The sequence below is a fragment of the Peromyscus californicus genome, unplaced genomic scaffold (assembly GCF_007827085.1).
Source record: "Peromyscus californicus insignis strain IS unplaced genomic scaffold, ASM782708v3 Scaffold_23__1_contigs__length_62951481, whole genome shotgun sequence".
Lineage (NCBI taxonomy): Eukaryota > Metazoa > Chordata > Mammalia > Rodentia > Cricetidae > Peromyscus > Peromyscus californicus.
This window is the reverse complement of record NW_026294534.1, coordinates 61,317,236-61,333,170: the sequence shown is the minus strand read 5'-3', so window position 1 is coordinate 61,333,170 and position 15,935 is coordinate 61,317,236. Positions and strand designations below refer to the sequence as shown.

Sequence of the window (15,935 nt, the reverse complement as noted above, 5' to 3'; positions counted from 1 at the left end):
TCCCTGGCCACAGTCCCCTCCCCCTGGAGGTCCAGGCCGGGGGGCGCTCGGCCCCAGTCCTCCTGTCAGCCTTGCCCAATAAATGTCCCAACTGCACAGTCTTTCTGCCTCAACCTCCCAAATGCTGGGATGGCAGGTTGGCCGGTAGGCAGTATCATTACTTAAACCAGGCTGATCAGTAAATCACCGGTCATTTCTGTTGAAGTACACCCCAAGAGGACAGGACAAGACCAGCGGTCTGGGCCCTCTGCCCATGGGTCCCTGCTTGCATCTGAGCTCCTCTCCGGAGCTTTGCTTTAGGGGATGCCGTGCAATATGCCTGTAGTCCCCCCTTCACAATCTCCTGTTCATACATCAAAACCCTTTCCAACAGCTCCGTCAGGGAATCCTGCCTGGGTCTCTTCACCGGGATGTGCTCAGTCCCCTTTCTGTCCCTTCATATTGGGACTGATTCAGGCTATCTGAAAGGACAAAAAATCTTGACGCCTGCCTACAAAGCGCAGTCCCCCTCCTTCGGGCAGACATTGCGGACGATCCACCTTTTTGGCCCAGCTCCAGCCGTGGAAAGTTCCGCTAGGAGGAGGCAGCTTGTTTTGGAAAGTTCTGGAGGGGCCTCCCCCGCCTGCCCGCCGGGTTCCCACGTTCCTTATCGCTGAGCCTGTCGGGGGAGGCCGCGCTGGCCTGGCCGTGCTGTCCCCTCCCCTTGGCCACGCAGGCCGGCGCCCGGGGCTGGGGGTTGGGAGCAGGCAGGGCGACCCGCGCGCGGCCGAGCTCGGCGGGGACCCCGGGCCCCTCACCCAGCCACGCCCCGCCTCCGACGGTGGCTGTCGCTCATTGGCTGCCGGGTGGTCCCGGTACAACGCGGTTGCGCAGCGAGCCAATGCGCACGGCGCTCGCGCCCGAGGCTGCTTCCGGCCACCTGGGTCCGGGGCACCTCGAACCCTGGGCTGCTCGCCCCGCCCAGCAGGGGGCGTGGCCGGGGCGTGGCCTCGGCGCTTTTCTCCGCTGCCCGCGCGCCCCGGGGCCCCACGCCGTCCGCCTCCGTAGTCCGATCCGACTCGGAGCCGGTGAGTGCGGTCCTGTCCTAGGGCGGAGGGTGGGCTCGCGGGCGGAGGGCCCGCCCTCACCGGCTCTGGCCCGCAGCTCGCCGCGATGGAGCCCGCCGCCCAGATCCTGGTGGACAGCCCGGACGTCGTCTACAGCGCCGAGGCCATCGAGGCTCGCTACGAGTACCGGACGACACGCGTCAGCCGCGAGGGCGGCGTGCTGCGGGTGCGCGCGGGGCGTGGGCGGCGGCGCACACCCGGAGCCCGAGGCCCCGCGACTCACTCCCCACCCGTCCTTAGGTGCAGCCCACGGCTACGCGCTTCACCTTCCGCACCGCCCGGCAGGTGCCCCGGCTCGGGGTCATGCTTGTCGGCTGGGGCGGGAACAACGGCTCCACGCTCACCGCGGCCGTGCTGGCCAACCGGCTGCGCCTGACCTGGCCCACGCGCACGGGTCGCAAGGTGGGGGGGCCCGGGCCGCGGAGCGGGGAGAGGGCGGGGCGGGGCCCGGGGGCGGGGCCGCGAGGTGTGGGTGACGTCATGCCAGGTCGGCAAGAGGGGGCGTGGCCTCGGCCGGCGGTCCCCGCGCGCCGGGCCCCTCCCTGCTCAGCACCCTGCTCCTCTCGTCCCCCCCAGGAAGCGAACTATTACGGCTCGTTGACCCAGGCGGGCACCGTGAACCTGGGTCTAGATGGGAACGGCCGCGAGGTGTTTGCGCCCTTCAGCGCACTGCTGCCCATGGTGGCCCCCAACGACCTGGTGTTTGACGGTGGGCGGAACCTCGGGGTGGGGTGGGGGTAGGTGTGGGAAGGCCCAGGGTAGAGGATGGGTTCAGTGTGAGGGTCCCCACAACCCAGGCTGGGATATCTCGTCACTGAACCTGGCCGAGGCGATGCGGCGCGCACAGGTCCTGGACTGCGGTCTCCAGGAGCAGCTGTGGCCCCACATGGAGAGCCTGCGTCCGCGGCCCTCCGTCTACATTCCGGAGTTCATCGCTGCCAACCAGACAGCACGTGCAGACAACCTCATCCCTGGCACACGCGCGCAGCAGGTGGAGGCCTCGGCCGGCTTCCCCGCTCACTGTCCCGTTACTGGCCCGTGGTCCCCCCTTCCTGTCCCGGGTAATGAGTGGCCCAAGCCCCGGGGGCCTTGGCCGATTCCACCTACTCTCCCCCATCCTTTCCCAGTTGGAGCAGATCCGAAAGGACATTCGAGACTTCCGATCCAGCGCAGGACTGGACAAGGTCATTGTGCTGTGGACCGCCAACACGGAGCGTTTCTGCGAGGTGGTCGCAGGCCGCAATGACACAGCCGAAAACTTGCTGCGGACTATCCAGGTGGGCGCACGCCCAGAATCCTGGGAGTCGAGGCCAGTCCAGAGGGAGCCTTGGCTCACTGCCTCTCTGCCCTCAGCTTGGTCTGGAGGTGTCACCATCCACACTCTTTGCTGTGGCCAGCATCCTGGAGGGCTGCGCCTTCCTCAACGGGTCCCCACAGAACACACTGGTGCCCGGTGCCCTGGAGCTGGCTTCCCAGCGCCATGTGTTCGTGGGTGGGGATGATTTCAAGTCCGGTCAGACGAAGGTCAAGTCTGTTCTGGTGGACTTCCTCATCGGCTCTGGCCTCAAGGTACCCGGGGGCTTCATGAGGTGCCAGAAGGGGGCCAGAAACCTGGGTTGGTGAGGGTACTGCAGAGCCGGGTGCACTTGCATCCATCATGACTCTGTTGACCACACAGACCATGTCCATCGTGAGCTATAACCACCTGGGCAACAACGACGGGCAGAACCTGTCTGCCCCGCTGCAGTTCCGCTCCAAGGAAGTGTCGAAGAGCAGCGTGGTGGACGACATGGTTCAGAGCAACCGTGTGCTCTACGCACCTGGAGAGGAGCCAGACCACTGCGTAGGTGGGGTTGAGGGCGGGCAGGGGCCTCGGTGCGGCATCGTGGGGCTGTGTGACCTGATGAACCTCCACAGGTGGTGATCAAATACGTGCCCTACGTGGGTGACAGCAAGCGTGCCCTGGACGAGTACACCTCGGAGCTGATGCTGGGTGGAACCAACACCCTGGTGCTCCATAACACCTGTGAGGTACGGAGGGCGGGGTCGGGTGTGGTGGGCAGGGTGGGTGTTGGTTCGCCAGACCCTTGTCACGCCTCTCACCAACCCCCACCCAGGACTCGCTCCTGGCGGCGCCCATCATGCTGGACCTAGTACTGCTCACAGAGCTCTGTCAGCGCGTGAACTTCTGCACCGACTTGGACCCTGAGCCTCAGGGCTTCCACCCCGTGCTGTCTCTGCTCAGCTTCCTCTTTAAGGCGCCGCTGGTGCCCCCGGGCAGCCCAGTGGTGAACGCACTCTTCCGACAACGCAGCTGCATCGAGAACATTCTCAGGTGCGCCTGGTGGAGGGCAGGACACGGGCGGCAGGGCAGTCCTGGGGGGCCCTGCTGAGTCCACGCTCTCCCCACAGGGCCTGTGTGGGGCTCCCGCCCCAGAACCACATGCTCTTAGAGCACAAGATGGAGCGCCCAGGCCCGGGCATCAAGCCAGGGGAGATTGCAGCCACCAGCCCACTGCCACAAAAGAACGAGTCCACACCTGCTGCCACCAATGGCTGTACCGGTGATGCCAATGGGCACGCCCAGGCACCGACACCAGAGGTGTCCACTGCTTAAGTCGAGTGATCCTTTCATCCCCAGCCCTTCTCTTACTGTCCCCAAGACCTTGCCAATGAAATAAAGGGTCCCCATCAGGCAGGCCTCCGTGTGGCTTTTTCCAGTTTCAGTGTGTAGCCCTGGCTAGCCTAGAATTTGGTATGTAGCCCAGGCTGGCCTCGAACTCAACCCATCCACTTGCCTCTGCCCAAGTGCCGGGGTTAAAGGCCCGCACCACCAGCCTGGTCCCTGTGCTGACGTGCTAGTCAGTCCCTCAGCTTCACCCCACTCATCTGAGCAGGGACTGAGGCCAAAGCTAACGGTCAAGTGAGGGAAGCCAGCCGTACCAAAAAGACAAAACCAAATGTGTTTATTGGCAGTCCCCCTCCGCCCCAAGCCCTGTGACAGCACATAGGTCCGAAGGCCCGCACTTCTCTGAGGTCCTTGTGCGCGTCTGTGTGCGTGTGCGTGTGCGTGTGCGTGTGCGTGTGCGTGTGTGTGTGTGTGTGTAGAAAATGAGAAAGTCCTTCGTGGGGGCCCTGCTGGCCATCCAGGCTGGGCTGGCCAGGAGTCCGGGTAGCAGAGGCGTGACCCGAGACCTCGCCAGCAGGACACTGGGCTCAGGCCAGGGCTATCACACGCTCATGGTCATGCCGGGGGAGTACTGCAGAGAGAGGGCGGCGCGCGGAGCGCGGCTCAGCTCCGGCCGAGGCTGTGGCCCGCCCTCCCGGGGACAGGGGGAGCCCGGGGAGGGTGGGGAGGAGGGGAAGGTGCCGCGGCCGCCCCCCCACCTGGCCCGCCGCGGTCACGGTCTTGCTCTGGCCCCGCGGCCGCCCCGCCGGGGTCTGCCCGCCAGGCCCCTCCGGCCCGCCGCGGCCGCGGGTGGGGAGTCGACGCAGGCGCTTACGCTTTCGCTCGGGAACGGGTGCAGGAAGGTCCCGGCGGCCGCCATCTCGCTGTCGTCGCGCGGGGTCCCCGGGGCGTTGCTCAGGCCGCCCACGGCGCCGGGGGAGTTCTGGGGGCGGCGCCGGTCAGCGCGGGGGTCCCCTGCCCCAGACCACCTGCCTCCACCCACCCAGCGTGCACGACCTCACCTTCGGCAGCCCGTCCAGCTCGCCCGAGCCTGCGGAGAGACGAGAGGCTCAGGCGCCGGTGCGGAGCTCAGGGACGGGGTACCCCAGGACCTCCCGTTCCCGCAGCCTGGGCCCGGGCGATGGAGGGTGCAGGCGTGGCGGGGCCACCCGAGGGGCTGGGGACAGCGGTCTCTCGGCCGCCCCTCCCGTGGCGTGGAGATCAGGGCACTAGCGGGGCTAGGCGCCCGGGGACCCTCGCAGCCTCCTGTCCCGGCGCCCGGGGGTCACGGTGCCCGCCCACGGCGCCGCGAGGTGGCGCCCGGCCACTCACCCAGGGATCCGTTCACGTGGTGCGGCTCCATCGCGCTCATAGAGGCCATTGGGCCCTCGGGGCCGGGGCCGAGCGGGAACTGCGGGCACAGGGCAGCGTGGGGCTCGGGCCGGCCGCCCCCCGCGGGGTCCCCGTCGGGCGAGGCGCACCGGCCCCCACTCACGTTAGCCCTGCCGGCGCCCGGCCCGATGGGGTTCATGATGGTATACATGTTCTCGCTGGAGTTGGTGGAGTCTGGGGGCGAGAGCAGGGGCCGCGTGGGTGGGCGGGCGCGTGCAATGGGGACCCCGGCCCACTCCAACCCACGTGTTCCTCACCTCCAGGGCTGGGCATGATGGGTGTTCCGGGGGCCCCGCCCCCTCCTGCGGGTCCCTGCACGGAGACAGGGGGACTGTGAGACGTAGCTCGTCTGGCCTGCACCCTGCAGGTCCCACCGCGCACCCGCAGGACTCACCGTGTAGCTGCCAGGAGAGGAGGAAGCGTAGGGAATCTGGGAACAGGCAGGGACAGCTGTGAGCGGCAGGGGCAGGCAGCTGGCCCGAGCCCTCCTTCCCCAGCTCACCCTGCCTGCCACTCACCGAGTTACCGCTGGGACTGGCCCACGGGCCGCGCACCCCCGGACCCCTGGAAGAGATGGGGGCGCTGCAGCAGCCCAGGCGCCCAGGGCCCAGCAACCCGTCATTCCCTAGGGCTAAGTGACACTTTTGGCCTCAATTTCCCCTCCAGACAGTGGAATAAACAATGCCCGAGTTGTCCCTGAATACACGGCCTGCCTCTAGGCTGGGCGACCACGAGCCTGAGGGTAACCTAGGGCCTTACATGTTCATGGATGGCAGGACCTGGCTGGTGGCAAGGGAACTGGGTGGGGGCCGCATGCCAGCTCCATAGCCCTGTCGAGGCAAAGGGTTAGTCAGAAGGAACCCAGGGCGTGGCCCTTCTGTCCCATGGTGGGTTGGGCCACCCCTTACCTGGGGCCCAACACTGGCCATGCCCCTCGGGGGCGTCACCCTCTGCATCGGGGCTCCCAGGCTGGGGTGCCCTGCGCAGACAGGAGGAAGAGGCTCAGGCTTGGGCATTCCCAGGCACGGTCGCCACATCAAGGGCAGTCCGTGGAGCAGCAGCTGGAGTTACTCACCCTGTGTACGCGGGGAGGGGTCCATGGCACCAGGGAGGAGGGGCTGGGAGCCAGGGAGGCCCACAGGAGGCTGTGGAGGGGGCACGGTACTGAGCTGGAGGCAACACCCCCACCAGGTCCTGTCCCCCACCCCGCGCTCTCACCTGGCCTGGCATCCTTAGGGTGGGCCGGGCACCCCCTGGGAACCGCGCAGACATGAAGGGCTGGAAGAGGTGGGATTGAGTCAGCCATCTCCGCTCGTGCTTCCCCAAAGAAGCCCTGCTCTTACTATGCCCGGGGGCAACCTTGCTAGTCTCCTGCCTCAGAGCCAGGTTGCAGACCATAGCCAATTGGCACAGCTGCAGAAGCGGGCAGTGCAAGGTACCAGCGTGTGTGTGTGGGGGGCACCTGACCGCGGGGTTCACCAGCGTGTGTGTGGGGGGGGCACCTGACCGCGGGGTTCACCAGAGTGTGTGGGGGGCACCTGACCGCGGGGTTCACCAGCGTGTGTGGGGGGCACCTGACCGCGGGGTTCACCAGAGTGTGTGGGGGGCACCTGACCGCGGGGTTCACCAGAGTGTGTGGGGGGCACCTGACCGCGGGGTTCACCAGAGTGTGTGGGGGGCACCTGACCGCGGGGTTCACCAACGTGTGGGGGGCACCTGACTGCGGGGTTCACCAACGTGTGGGGGGCACCTGACCGCGGGGTTCACCAGCGTGTGGGGGGCACCTGACCGCGGGGTTCACCACTGTCGCTAGAGATGACAAGGTGCACACGTTCACACCCACTGTGGCGACAGCCCTCCCACCGAATCTGGCCTGCAGCTTGCCCTGCCTCAACTGTGGGGACAAGAGAGCCCCGGGCAGCCGTACCTGAAAGAAGCCTGGCGCCCCGGGACCGGCCCCCATTGCGTCATTAGGGGCCATGGCGCCCATCACAGGGTTGGGGGCCGCCGCACTCTGCAAGGACACGAGACACCGAGGATGGGGTGAGCGCCACAGCAGGTGACTTCCCCTCATCTTTGCAGACAGCCTGGGGACAGCGGTCAGGCCGCCAGACTGGGATGTCAATCAGGACCAGGGAAAGGGGAGGCTGACGTGGAGCAGCCACCCCGACTTCTGCGGCCTGTGGCCTTCTGATGGCGCACACCCCAACTGTGCAGCCAGTCCCCAACCCTCCTTAGACGGACAAGGGCCAGGCTTGACAGGCCACTTCCGCTGCCTGATTCCATTCCGGGAGAGGCCCAAAGTCCGGGAAGGCTGACCTCGGGATGGCCCGTTCCGCTGACCCTGTCCTCACTGCCTTCTCCACAGGTGGAGACCTTCCTGGGTGTCCCTAGACTGCACTGGCTGGCACAGGAACGTCGCGATCTCTGGAATGGGGACAGCCCTCCAGAGCTGAGCCAGGTCTCCCCGATAATGAAAGACAGCAGCCCACAGCGAGAGCACACTCGCGAGGATCCCCAAAATCCTTGCAATCGCGGGTGATTTAGGGGTTGCCATGACCAAAGCTCCCCAGGGTTCCTCGGTGCAGACCGGCCGGGTACTGTGTGTGGGATGGCAGCCTGATCGGGAACCCCACCCCCCGCCCCCGTCAATCATCCCACAGCGACAGCGACGCCCGCCCGCGTTGCCATGACGACGGGCAGGGGCGCGCTAGCGTTTCCAGGAGACGCCAAGGTCGGGGCCGCAGCCGCGGGGCGCCTAAGACCAGTCTGCTCTGGCCCCGCCCTCCGACGCCCACGCTGCTATGGCAACCGGCGCCTAGGGACTGCGGAGCGGAGGCGAGGGCTGCCTACTGTGCCAAAGGGAAACTGAGGCCAGGGAGTTGGCCTTTAACCCCAACACTCCAGAGGCGGAGGCAGAGAGATCTCTGTGAGTTCGAAGCCAGCATGAGCTCCAGAGGATTCCAGGACAACAGGATTATTTAGTGAGACCCTGTCTCAAACAAAAAACGAAACAAAAAATTCCAGGAGCTGGAGAGGCGGCTCAGCAAGACTGGGTAGCTCTGGCAGAGGCCCCAGGTTCAGGTCCCAGCACCCACACGGCAGTCCACAGTAACTCCAGCTCCAGGCATCTGACGCCCTCTCCTGACCCCCACAGGTGCCGGCGTGCACATGGTGTGCAGACAGACTTGCAGGCTTAAAACATTCATACACATAAAATAAAAGTATTTTTAAAAATAATAGAGAGGGGCATGGTGGTGCACTCGGGAGGCAGAGGCGGGCGGGTCTCTGAGGTCAAGGCCAGCCTGGTCTACAGAGGGAGATCGGGAGAGCCAGGGCGACACAGAAACCCTGTCTCGAAACAAACAAACAAAAACAAAAGAGGTGGCCCAGATCCCAGAGCCCGGAGACTCACATAGTCCTGGAAGACTTTGGCCTCACTGGAGTGTTCGCAAACCTCTCTGCGGTCTGGGGCTGCGCAATAAAGGTCCCAGAAGACACTGTGGGCAGCAGAGGGAACGAGGTGACCCCACACCCCCCCAAAGTTCCCGCTTCCCTCCGTCTGCTCTCACGCAGGCACATACCACCACCAAGAGTGCAGGAAGCCAGGGGGCTCGCCCAGCGTGATGTTCTTCTCCCAGCGGATCTACGGCGGAGAGGGTGTGTGAGGGGCAGGTACCCAAGAGGGACAAGCCGGACAATTCAGGGCGACACGGGGTGTCCTGGTAGAGTGGACACTCACCTCGGACAGGAAGGTCTGTGCCGACTTCTGCGCCCCCACATGCAGCAGGTATTCGTATACATACAGCGCGAGCCTGCAGACAGGGTGGGAGATGGTTCAGGTTGTTCAGCAGAGGGCACCCATGGGCCGAGCCCAACACAAGGCCTCGATCAGGTTCCCCAGCCAATCCTCCCCTGCCCCATACTAGATCCTCAGCACTGCCAATCACAGGAAACAGCTTCAGTGACCTGTGTCAGCCAACTCCTATAGATCCAACAACACCCCACCTAAAGGCCCCTCCCAAGGGCCCCATCTTCATCCTTAGTATCCAGTGATAACCATAACTTTCCTTTCCTGTACTCAAGGAGACAGTAATGGCGCCTCTGGGGAGTAGGGAGAGGTGAGGCAGAGGTGTGGCTGACAGAAGGAGGGCCCACAGTGCCACATCCCCGCCACGGGGCCACATGGCGGGTTAGGTCATCCCCCCCAGCCTTCCTTCCGTGGCAGCTCCCATCCCCAGCGTCACCCGCCTGCTGGGCACTGGCTCACGTATATGTTCTCTGGGTGTCCCCACAGGGGCATGAGGACAGAGGGGCATCGGGGAGCTGGAGAAACGGACCTGCAGGGCTCCAGGGGCCTCCCCAGCTGTCCTCACTCTCCCTGGCTGAGGGCCTCATCCTAAAATAATCTGCCTCTGGCTCAGGCCCTGCTCACCCTCACACCCCAGCGTGGCCCCCACTAGCTCATGTCTGTCCCAGGACACACTTGGGGACAAATGCAGGGACCTTGCACGCCCAGCCTGACCCCGTGACTCTGCCCTTCACCTTGACATTCCTTCTCCAACCACCATCTCTCCGCCCATCTGTCCGCCCATCCATCCACTTGTCCCCCCATCTGTCCACTGGTCTGTCCTGGTGCAGTGGCACACCGGCCACCCTCCTAGGGTCCATGCTGTTCTCTCAGACACACACGAGCAGACCTAGGGCCGAGCTGGCAGATGAGAGGCCTGTGTCAGGATCGGGGTGGGCTGGCCCAAGATGAGGGCTGTGCTTGCGACTTGTACCATGTGAGCTGTGTGGGATGGCGGCGTGGCCAGGGTGCCACGCCAGCCCAATCCCCCTCCTGATAGCCAAGAAGGAGCTGTGGCCACCAGAGCCTACCATTCTGTGGCCAGAGACTGAGCTGGGGCCTGATAGGGATGACACAGCTCGGTGATGCCCGGATGCTCACCCCTCGACTACTGTGACGTCATTCTCCACCCTCTTCCCACAGCCTGCCCATCGGTGGCCGGACCCTGCCGGGGCCCCAGAGCCTCCAGCCTTCTCCTTCCCTCTGGTTGGTATTTTCATCCCTGCGGCCCCCCCCCCCCAGCCACCTGCTCCCTGGAAGCTCCCCCACATCCAAAGGGGGCCTCAGGAATTGGGTGTCACGGGTGTGCCCTCTCACCAGAACCCCAATCACAAGACTAGTACAACAGGGAGACCCCATGGACCCAGCCACTGGGGTGGACATGGTCGCTGGAGGGACACAAGGCCAGTCTCCAGTGTGCCCCACTGCCCCTCCCCCATCACGTCTGCCCTGCCGGCTCCAGGCCCCGCTGTCTGAGCTCCAGCTCGGCCCTCGGCTACCACCTGCCTCCCACCCCAAGGCCTCTGCCGAGGCTGTGCCTCCCAGCTCCAGCGTCAACAGTCTGAGGTGTTCCTGCCATACTCAACTTGCCCATGCCCACTCACCCTATTGTCTCTTACAGGTTGGGGGAGGGCACAGCCATGGGTCCTGAGACCCGCACGGTCCTGGGTCAGCCCAGCCCTCAGCTTCCCCAATTCCCTTGCACCAGAAAGCAAGGCCAGGACAAAGCTCAGCGCCCTTCCTGCTGGAAGGGCTGTGTGGCCTGGAGCACAGGCCTGGGCTGTGCGGCGTGGAGAGCTTCATGTGAGCTGGTTCCCAAGGCCCAAAACACCACGGCCACGGCCACCACCATAATTACGGGGGTTCCTGTAAAGGTCACCCTACCAGCACCCCTCAGACAGGCTGCTGGGAGCCGACAATAACACTCCAGTCATCATCTAACCTGTCCCCAGGTCCTGCCAAGGTCTTCAGTGACCCTGTCACCCACAGGCCTTTCTCCCTAGGTGTGGGCCTTAAACAGCACGCTGTCACCTGTGTCAAGAGGAAGGTGGCTGTCCTGTGTCATCCTGAAGGCTGTTCAGAGAAGCCACCTCAACTGCTGGGCAGCACCAGACGGACATGTGCCCATGGCCAATGCTTACACACTTCAACTTACACAGGATCCACTCAGACCCCAGCCTTACCCTTGCCACCCAAATCCAGGGTCCCCACAGCCAGGAAGAGCTACCCGCCTTGGAGCTGGCCACCCATGCTCAGACATGCAGGCCTACGAGACTCTAGTTGCTGAGGGGACAGAGGACAGGGCACAGCAGGCCTGGAAGACGGAGGCCACAAACAGGTGAGTCCAGGGTACAGATGGGGTGACCCCTCACCCCACTTCTCAGAAGAGAAAAATCAGGGCTGGGCCAGTCAGTAATTGAGACTTAGAGGTGGAAGTCCTGAACTCAGAAAGGTCAGCCAACCACAGTGCAGTAAGTAAACTGAGGCAGGGCCACCTGCCTACCCTCTCTATGAGGATCCCACAGGAAAGATGGATGACCGTGCACAGCCATGTGCTGAGAAGAGGCCTGGTTCCCGGGCGCCTCATCTACCAGGACCAGCTCCCACACAGGCCTCCCGCCCATCCCAGCTCCCCGGCTTTGGCTTCAGCCATCCCAAGCCTGGTTGGCCTCTTTGCTGCTCTCCGTGAGCCCCGCAGACCAAATTCACTCTGTTTTTTTCAGACGGCCTTGCTAAGTAGGTGAGCTTGGATGGGAGATCCTCCTGCCTCAGCCTTCTGTATGCACTTTCAAAAACACAAGCCTCCCTGTGGTCCACACTCAACTTCAGGACTTCCGCTAATCCGCAGCCCAGCCGCAGCTCCCTGCCTGCTCCTACCACAGGGCCTTTGCACACACTGAGCCTGCCACCATATCCCTCCCCTTCTCTCCCCCCCTCCCCTTTCAGCCTACCTTGAGGGCCCTTGCTTTCTGAATGTGCATGTCCTCTCACATAGACCCCCCCACCCCCGCCTCATCCATCACCCCCCAACTTAGCACAGGACTACTGACTATGTGAGCTAGTCCCCAGGCTGGGGACTCACCAGGTGTCAGGTGACCCAGTCAGACAGCCCCTGCTTCCCACATGGGCAGCAGCCCGATGTCAGGATGGGTCATTGAGTTTACTGAGCCACAAATGAGGCCTAGTGATAACACAACAGAGGCCTGAGGGGCAGCCTTGCATGGCATCCCCAGTGACCCAGACTTCTCTGTGCAGGGTCATCTGTCCCATAACCAGGACTGGCCGGGCAGCACAGCTTCTGGGTGACCAGCCATGTTCCCACACAGGCCTCTGCACACTCACCTCACCTCCAATTGAGTGTTGGGCCCCCAGCACACTTCAAATGTTCGAATCTTCACCCACTCCCCTGCATGGGCACCCAGGGAAGGAATGCCAGCCCAGGTGGGTGCCCACTGGAAGCCACCTGGGCCACTCATCCTGTATGTCCAACACAGGGCAGTGAGAGCCAGAAACACTCTGGCCCACCCAGGGCTACTGGGTGGTAGCCCCGGACCTGCACGGTCAGACGCGGCCAGAGGCTACACCTTCCCTCCTGCTCTGTGCCCACACCTTTGCCCACAAGTGACAGTGGAGTTCGGCTCAGGTCACACATGCCCATGCAAATCTCACGATCTCCAACACCTCACGTGGCCCCAGGGTCCCTCAACCTCCTAGAATCTGCAGCCACAGCGAACCCTAGGAGTCCCGTTTCAAATCTCCAGCTCGGGGCTTGCATGCATGGGACTCCTGAGCTCTCCGTGAGCCCCATGGTCTCACAGGCCGCCCCTAATGCTCACACCTGTCAGGTCTGTGAGACCCCAGAACCATCGAGGTCTCGCACCCCTCAGATGCCGTGGCTGCCCTGGGCGTCCTGTGACCGCTCTCATCCACGTCCTGCTCTCCCGCTACACCATGGACTCCTTAGAGCTCACAGTCCTCGGACCCCGCACCCCATCCACTGCCGTGTCATCCCAGCATCCCCTTTGGGGTCCTGTCTGACCCCCTGACCTCCTGTCCCCTCAGGTGTCCTGAGACCCCAGGCTCCCTTGGCTCTCCCACGCTGCAATCTCATGCCCTCCGTATTTCACGTGACCCTGAGCCCCTGGAACTCGAGTGCCCCCAATATATTCTGTCCTTTGTGTCTCCCGTGACCCCAAGAGAGCCTCAGGTCTCGCACGCCCACAATCACCCACGCTGGAGGTCTCGCATGACCCCACGAGCCCCTTGACCTCGTGTGTACGCCTGAAATCCCGCTCCATTCTGATCTCCAGCAACTCCACGAGCCCTCTGGATCTCGTGTGTCCCCCTGAAATCCCGCACCCTTCTGGTCTCGCGTGACACCACGGCCCCCGGTCCTGCGTGGCCCCCGCGCCGCGCACTCACTTCTCGCGCGCCTGGCCGTCCGAGGGCGCGCAGCCCTTGCCCGCTTTGCCGTACATGCTCCGCACCTGTCAGGCGCGCATGGCCATCGCTGCCCGCGCCCCGGGCCCCGCAGCCATGTCCGCGCGGGAGCTGCGGCCGCGGGTGGGTTCTAGCAGCGCTGCCCTCCGCGGGCTGTTCCGGGAAGCGCGCCACCGCCGCCGCGCGCTCCCGCCGCTCTTAAAGCGGCAACGGCGGGCGCGCGGGTGGGCCCAGCGCTGGGAGCGCGCACGCGCAGAGCCGCGGGGGCGGCACTGCCCACCATCGGGTTGCGCGCGACTTAGCCGCGGCTACTGTACCTCTCGCAGACACCCACGCGGGAGACACGCTCTAGAGCTGCCATGTCTGAAAATCGGGAAGCTGAGGCAGGAGGATGACTGCGAGTTCCAGGCCCACCAAGGCTGTGGAACGAGACTCCCAGTTGCACATACTCGCGGGGCTGTGGGTATCTCGGCTTCGACTCGGGACGTGCACCGGTCTCCTGACCTCAAAGTGCATGCGTCCACAACATTCTGCACCTCGGACACACACGGCGAGCCCACATGCAGCGCGGCCAGCTGTGAGGATCCATCTTTTTCTTTTGAGAGGGTTTCACATAGTTCAGGCTGGCCTCGAACTAATTAAGCAGCAGAGGACGCGACATCGAACGTTGGATCCTGCCTCAGCCTCCCTGCTGCCGAGATGACAGGCGTGCACCGGTTAGCCTGGGTGGATGGAACCCGGGGCTTTGTGCATGCCGGTGCTGGGCCGACCGAGCCCCAGTCCAACCACAGTTCGATGCCAGCCTGTTCTACTCAGCGAGTTACGAGACAAAAGGATGCAGAGTGAGACCCTGTCTCAAAAGTCGGATCCAAACAACACAATGTCTCATGTAGCCCAGGCTGTCCTCCAACTCCCTATGTCAGTAAGGCTATCACTGAACTGGTGATCCTCCTGCCTCCAACTCTGGAGGACTGGGGTGGTACGCGTGCTCGCTGGGCCGAGGGCGTGCTTCCCCCTCCGCCCGCGCGCACGCGCACAGAGCGCACGTGTGGTCGTGGCACATGGGAGTCAGGAGGCGTGCAGGCGAATGCTCGCTGTCCCTGCAAGTGTCCCCGGTTGGGCAGCGACCGTTTTGGGGGGGACAAGTAGGAGACTTGCCCCAAGTATGTCTTCAGCTCCTGGAACCTCGCATGGCGCAGTCATGGGCGCAGGTTTCCTGTTGGACGTGTGTGTGTGTGTGTGGTGGTGTGACAGCCTGCAGGTCACCGTGGCCCTGTGTCGTGCGCGGTGTCCCGGATGCAGGCAGATCCCCTTGTCCGGGCCTCCCCGCCCCCACCCTGGCCGGCGGGCGGGAAGCCGAGACGAGGAGGTTCCAGGAGCGCAGGAAAGGCTGCCCAGGCGCGCCCCGCCTCCTCCCCCAGGGCTCAGCTGGGCGGACGCCGGCCTTTCCCATTTCCTGCCAGGCCCGCCGCCCCCTCCCCCAGCTCCCTCTCCCCGCCGCGGGGCTGGCGACTGTGGGGTGCCTGCAAGGCCGTCGGGGAGCCTGGGCCCCCGAGGACAGCAGAGCTTTGCAGCCTCTGCTCTTGGCGAGGTACAAAGAGGGTGCGAGTACCCGGATGAACAGGTTCCTTCCACCTCCATCTATGTCCCCAACGCTGCCCAGGACGCCCGGTGTCCCCTTCCTCAGCCAGATCTGTGATTAAGTGTCTTCACCCACCCCCGGAGCCATTTATTGAGCGCCTGCTGTCTACGGGGCTCTGGGGACCCAGTGGGGACACTTCGCTACGACTCCTGGAGCAGAGAGTCCGCTGCGGAAAACTGGCGACACAAGCTGGGCAGAGGGAGGGGGGGACCGGCGGCGGCGAGGCCTGCGGGGCTCCCGGAGGAGGGTGGAGGCGGGCGCAGGAAGGAGGGAGCAGCGAGGCGGGGGCGCCCGCAGACCTGCAGGCAGCGGGGGAGGCTCGCGGGCGGGAGCGCCTGCACCGTCGTCATGGCAACCGAGGCGCTCCCAAACACAGCCCGGGAGTCGGGGGAGCTGAGCACGCAGGACACACACACCCAGTTCGGGCACAGCCAGGGGCCCGCCCGAGCGAGAGAGGACGGGAAGAAGGGTTGGCACCGAAGGGCGGGCAGGAGTGCTCAGAGGGGTCACAGCCCGGCCAGCGGCCCTGGGGTGCTGGGGGCCGCGGAGCAGGGTCGGCGGAAGGACCGAGCAGCGGCCCGGCTCTCCGTAGCGGGGGTGAGATTTATTTCAAGAGCCACCGTGAGAGGCTGGTGCTGGGCTTAGAAAACTATCCCTCGGGCCGGCGAGATGGCTCAGCCGGTAAAGGCGCTTACCACCAGGCTCGACGGCCTGAGTTCAACCCCCGGGACCCATATGGTGGAATGTGCTGACTAATCTTGTGACTTCCACACGCACAATGGCGCCTGTGCTCACACGCAGACACAATAAGTAGGTAAACGTCAAATAAAGCGATTC

General features: G+C 64.4%; 2 protein-coding genes across 9 annotated transcripts; one reads left to right on the top strand and one right to left on the bottom strand.

Moving 5' to 3' along the window:
* Nucleotides 1-888: 888 nt before the first annotated feature.
* On the top strand, nt 889-4,206 carry Isyna1 (inositol-3-phosphate synthase 1). The gene is made up of 11 exons (XM_052752619.1): nt 889-1,067; nt 1,144-1,272; nt 1,347-1,508; nt 1,683-1,815; nt 1,904-2,097; nt 2,234-2,383; nt 2,460-2,675; nt 2,785-2,949; nt 3,024-3,137; nt 3,224-3,441; nt 3,519-4,206. The coding sequence occupies exons 2-11, from the start codon at nt 1,153-1,155 to the stop codon at nt 3,721-3,723; spliced, it is 1,677 nt and encodes a 558-aa protein (XP_052608579.1). The 5' UTR covers nt 889-1,067; nt 1,144-1,152; the 3' UTR covers nt 3,724-4,206.
* Ssbp4 (single stranded DNA binding protein 4) lies at nt 4,047-13,643 on the bottom strand. Of its 8 annotated transcripts, none has more exons than XM_052752624.1 (17): nt 13,439-13,640; nt 8,909-8,981; nt 8,751-8,812; nt 8,582-8,666; nt 7,094-7,180; nt 6,385-6,444; nt 6,242-6,311; nt 6,075-6,145; nt 5,926-5,996; nt 5,685-5,730; nt 5,561-5,596; nt 5,424-5,478; nt 5,270-5,340; nt 5,107-5,185; nt 4,797-4,825; nt 4,494-4,717; nt 4,047-4,366 (listed from the first exon to the last, which is right to left on the bottom strand). In XM_052752624.1, the coding sequence occupies exons 1-16, from the start codon at nt 13,492-13,494 to the stop codon at nt 4,508-4,510; spliced, it is 1,161 nt and encodes a 386-aa protein (XP_052608584.1). In that variant the 5' UTR covers nt 13,495-13,640; the 3' UTR covers nt 4,047-4,366; nt 4,494-4,507. The 8 variants fall into 8 exon arrangements, with proteins under 8 accessions (XP_052608584.1, XP_052608587.1, XP_052608585.1 ...); XM_052752627.1 differs by having other exon boundaries at nt 4,610-4,717; nt 13,439-13,639; XM_052752625.1 differs by having other exon boundaries at nt 5,107-5,340; nt 8,582-8,640; nt 13,439-13,643.
* Between the last annotated feature and the right edge of the window lie 2,292 nt (nt 13,644-15,935).

Coding starts and splice junctions, on each gene's coding strand:
- Isyna1 (XM_052752619.1), top strand. CDS start 1,153: ATGGAGCCCGCCGCCCAGATCCTGGTGGACAGCCCGGACGTCGTCTAC. Junction 1,273..1,346: donor GCGAGGGCGGCGTGCTGCGG/GTGCGCGCGGGG, acceptor ACCCGTCCTTAG/GTGCAGCCCACGGCTACGCG. Junction 2,384..2,459: donor ACTTGCTGCGGACTATCCAG/GTGGGCGCACGC, acceptor CTCTGCCCTCAG/CTTGGTCTGGAGGTGTCACC.
- Ssbp4 (XM_052752620.1), bottom strand. CDS start 12,492: ATGAGTGGCCCAGGTGGCTTCCAGTGGGCACCCACCTGGGCTGGCATT. Junction 8,813..8,908: donor CACAGACCTTCCTGTCCGAG/GTGAGTGTCCAC, acceptor TCTCCGCCGTAG/ATCCGCTGGGAGAAGAACAT. Junction 6,146..6,241: donor CCCCTCCCCGCGTACACAGG/GTGAGTAACTCC, acceptor CTGTCTGCGCAG/GGCACCCCAGCCTGGGAGCC.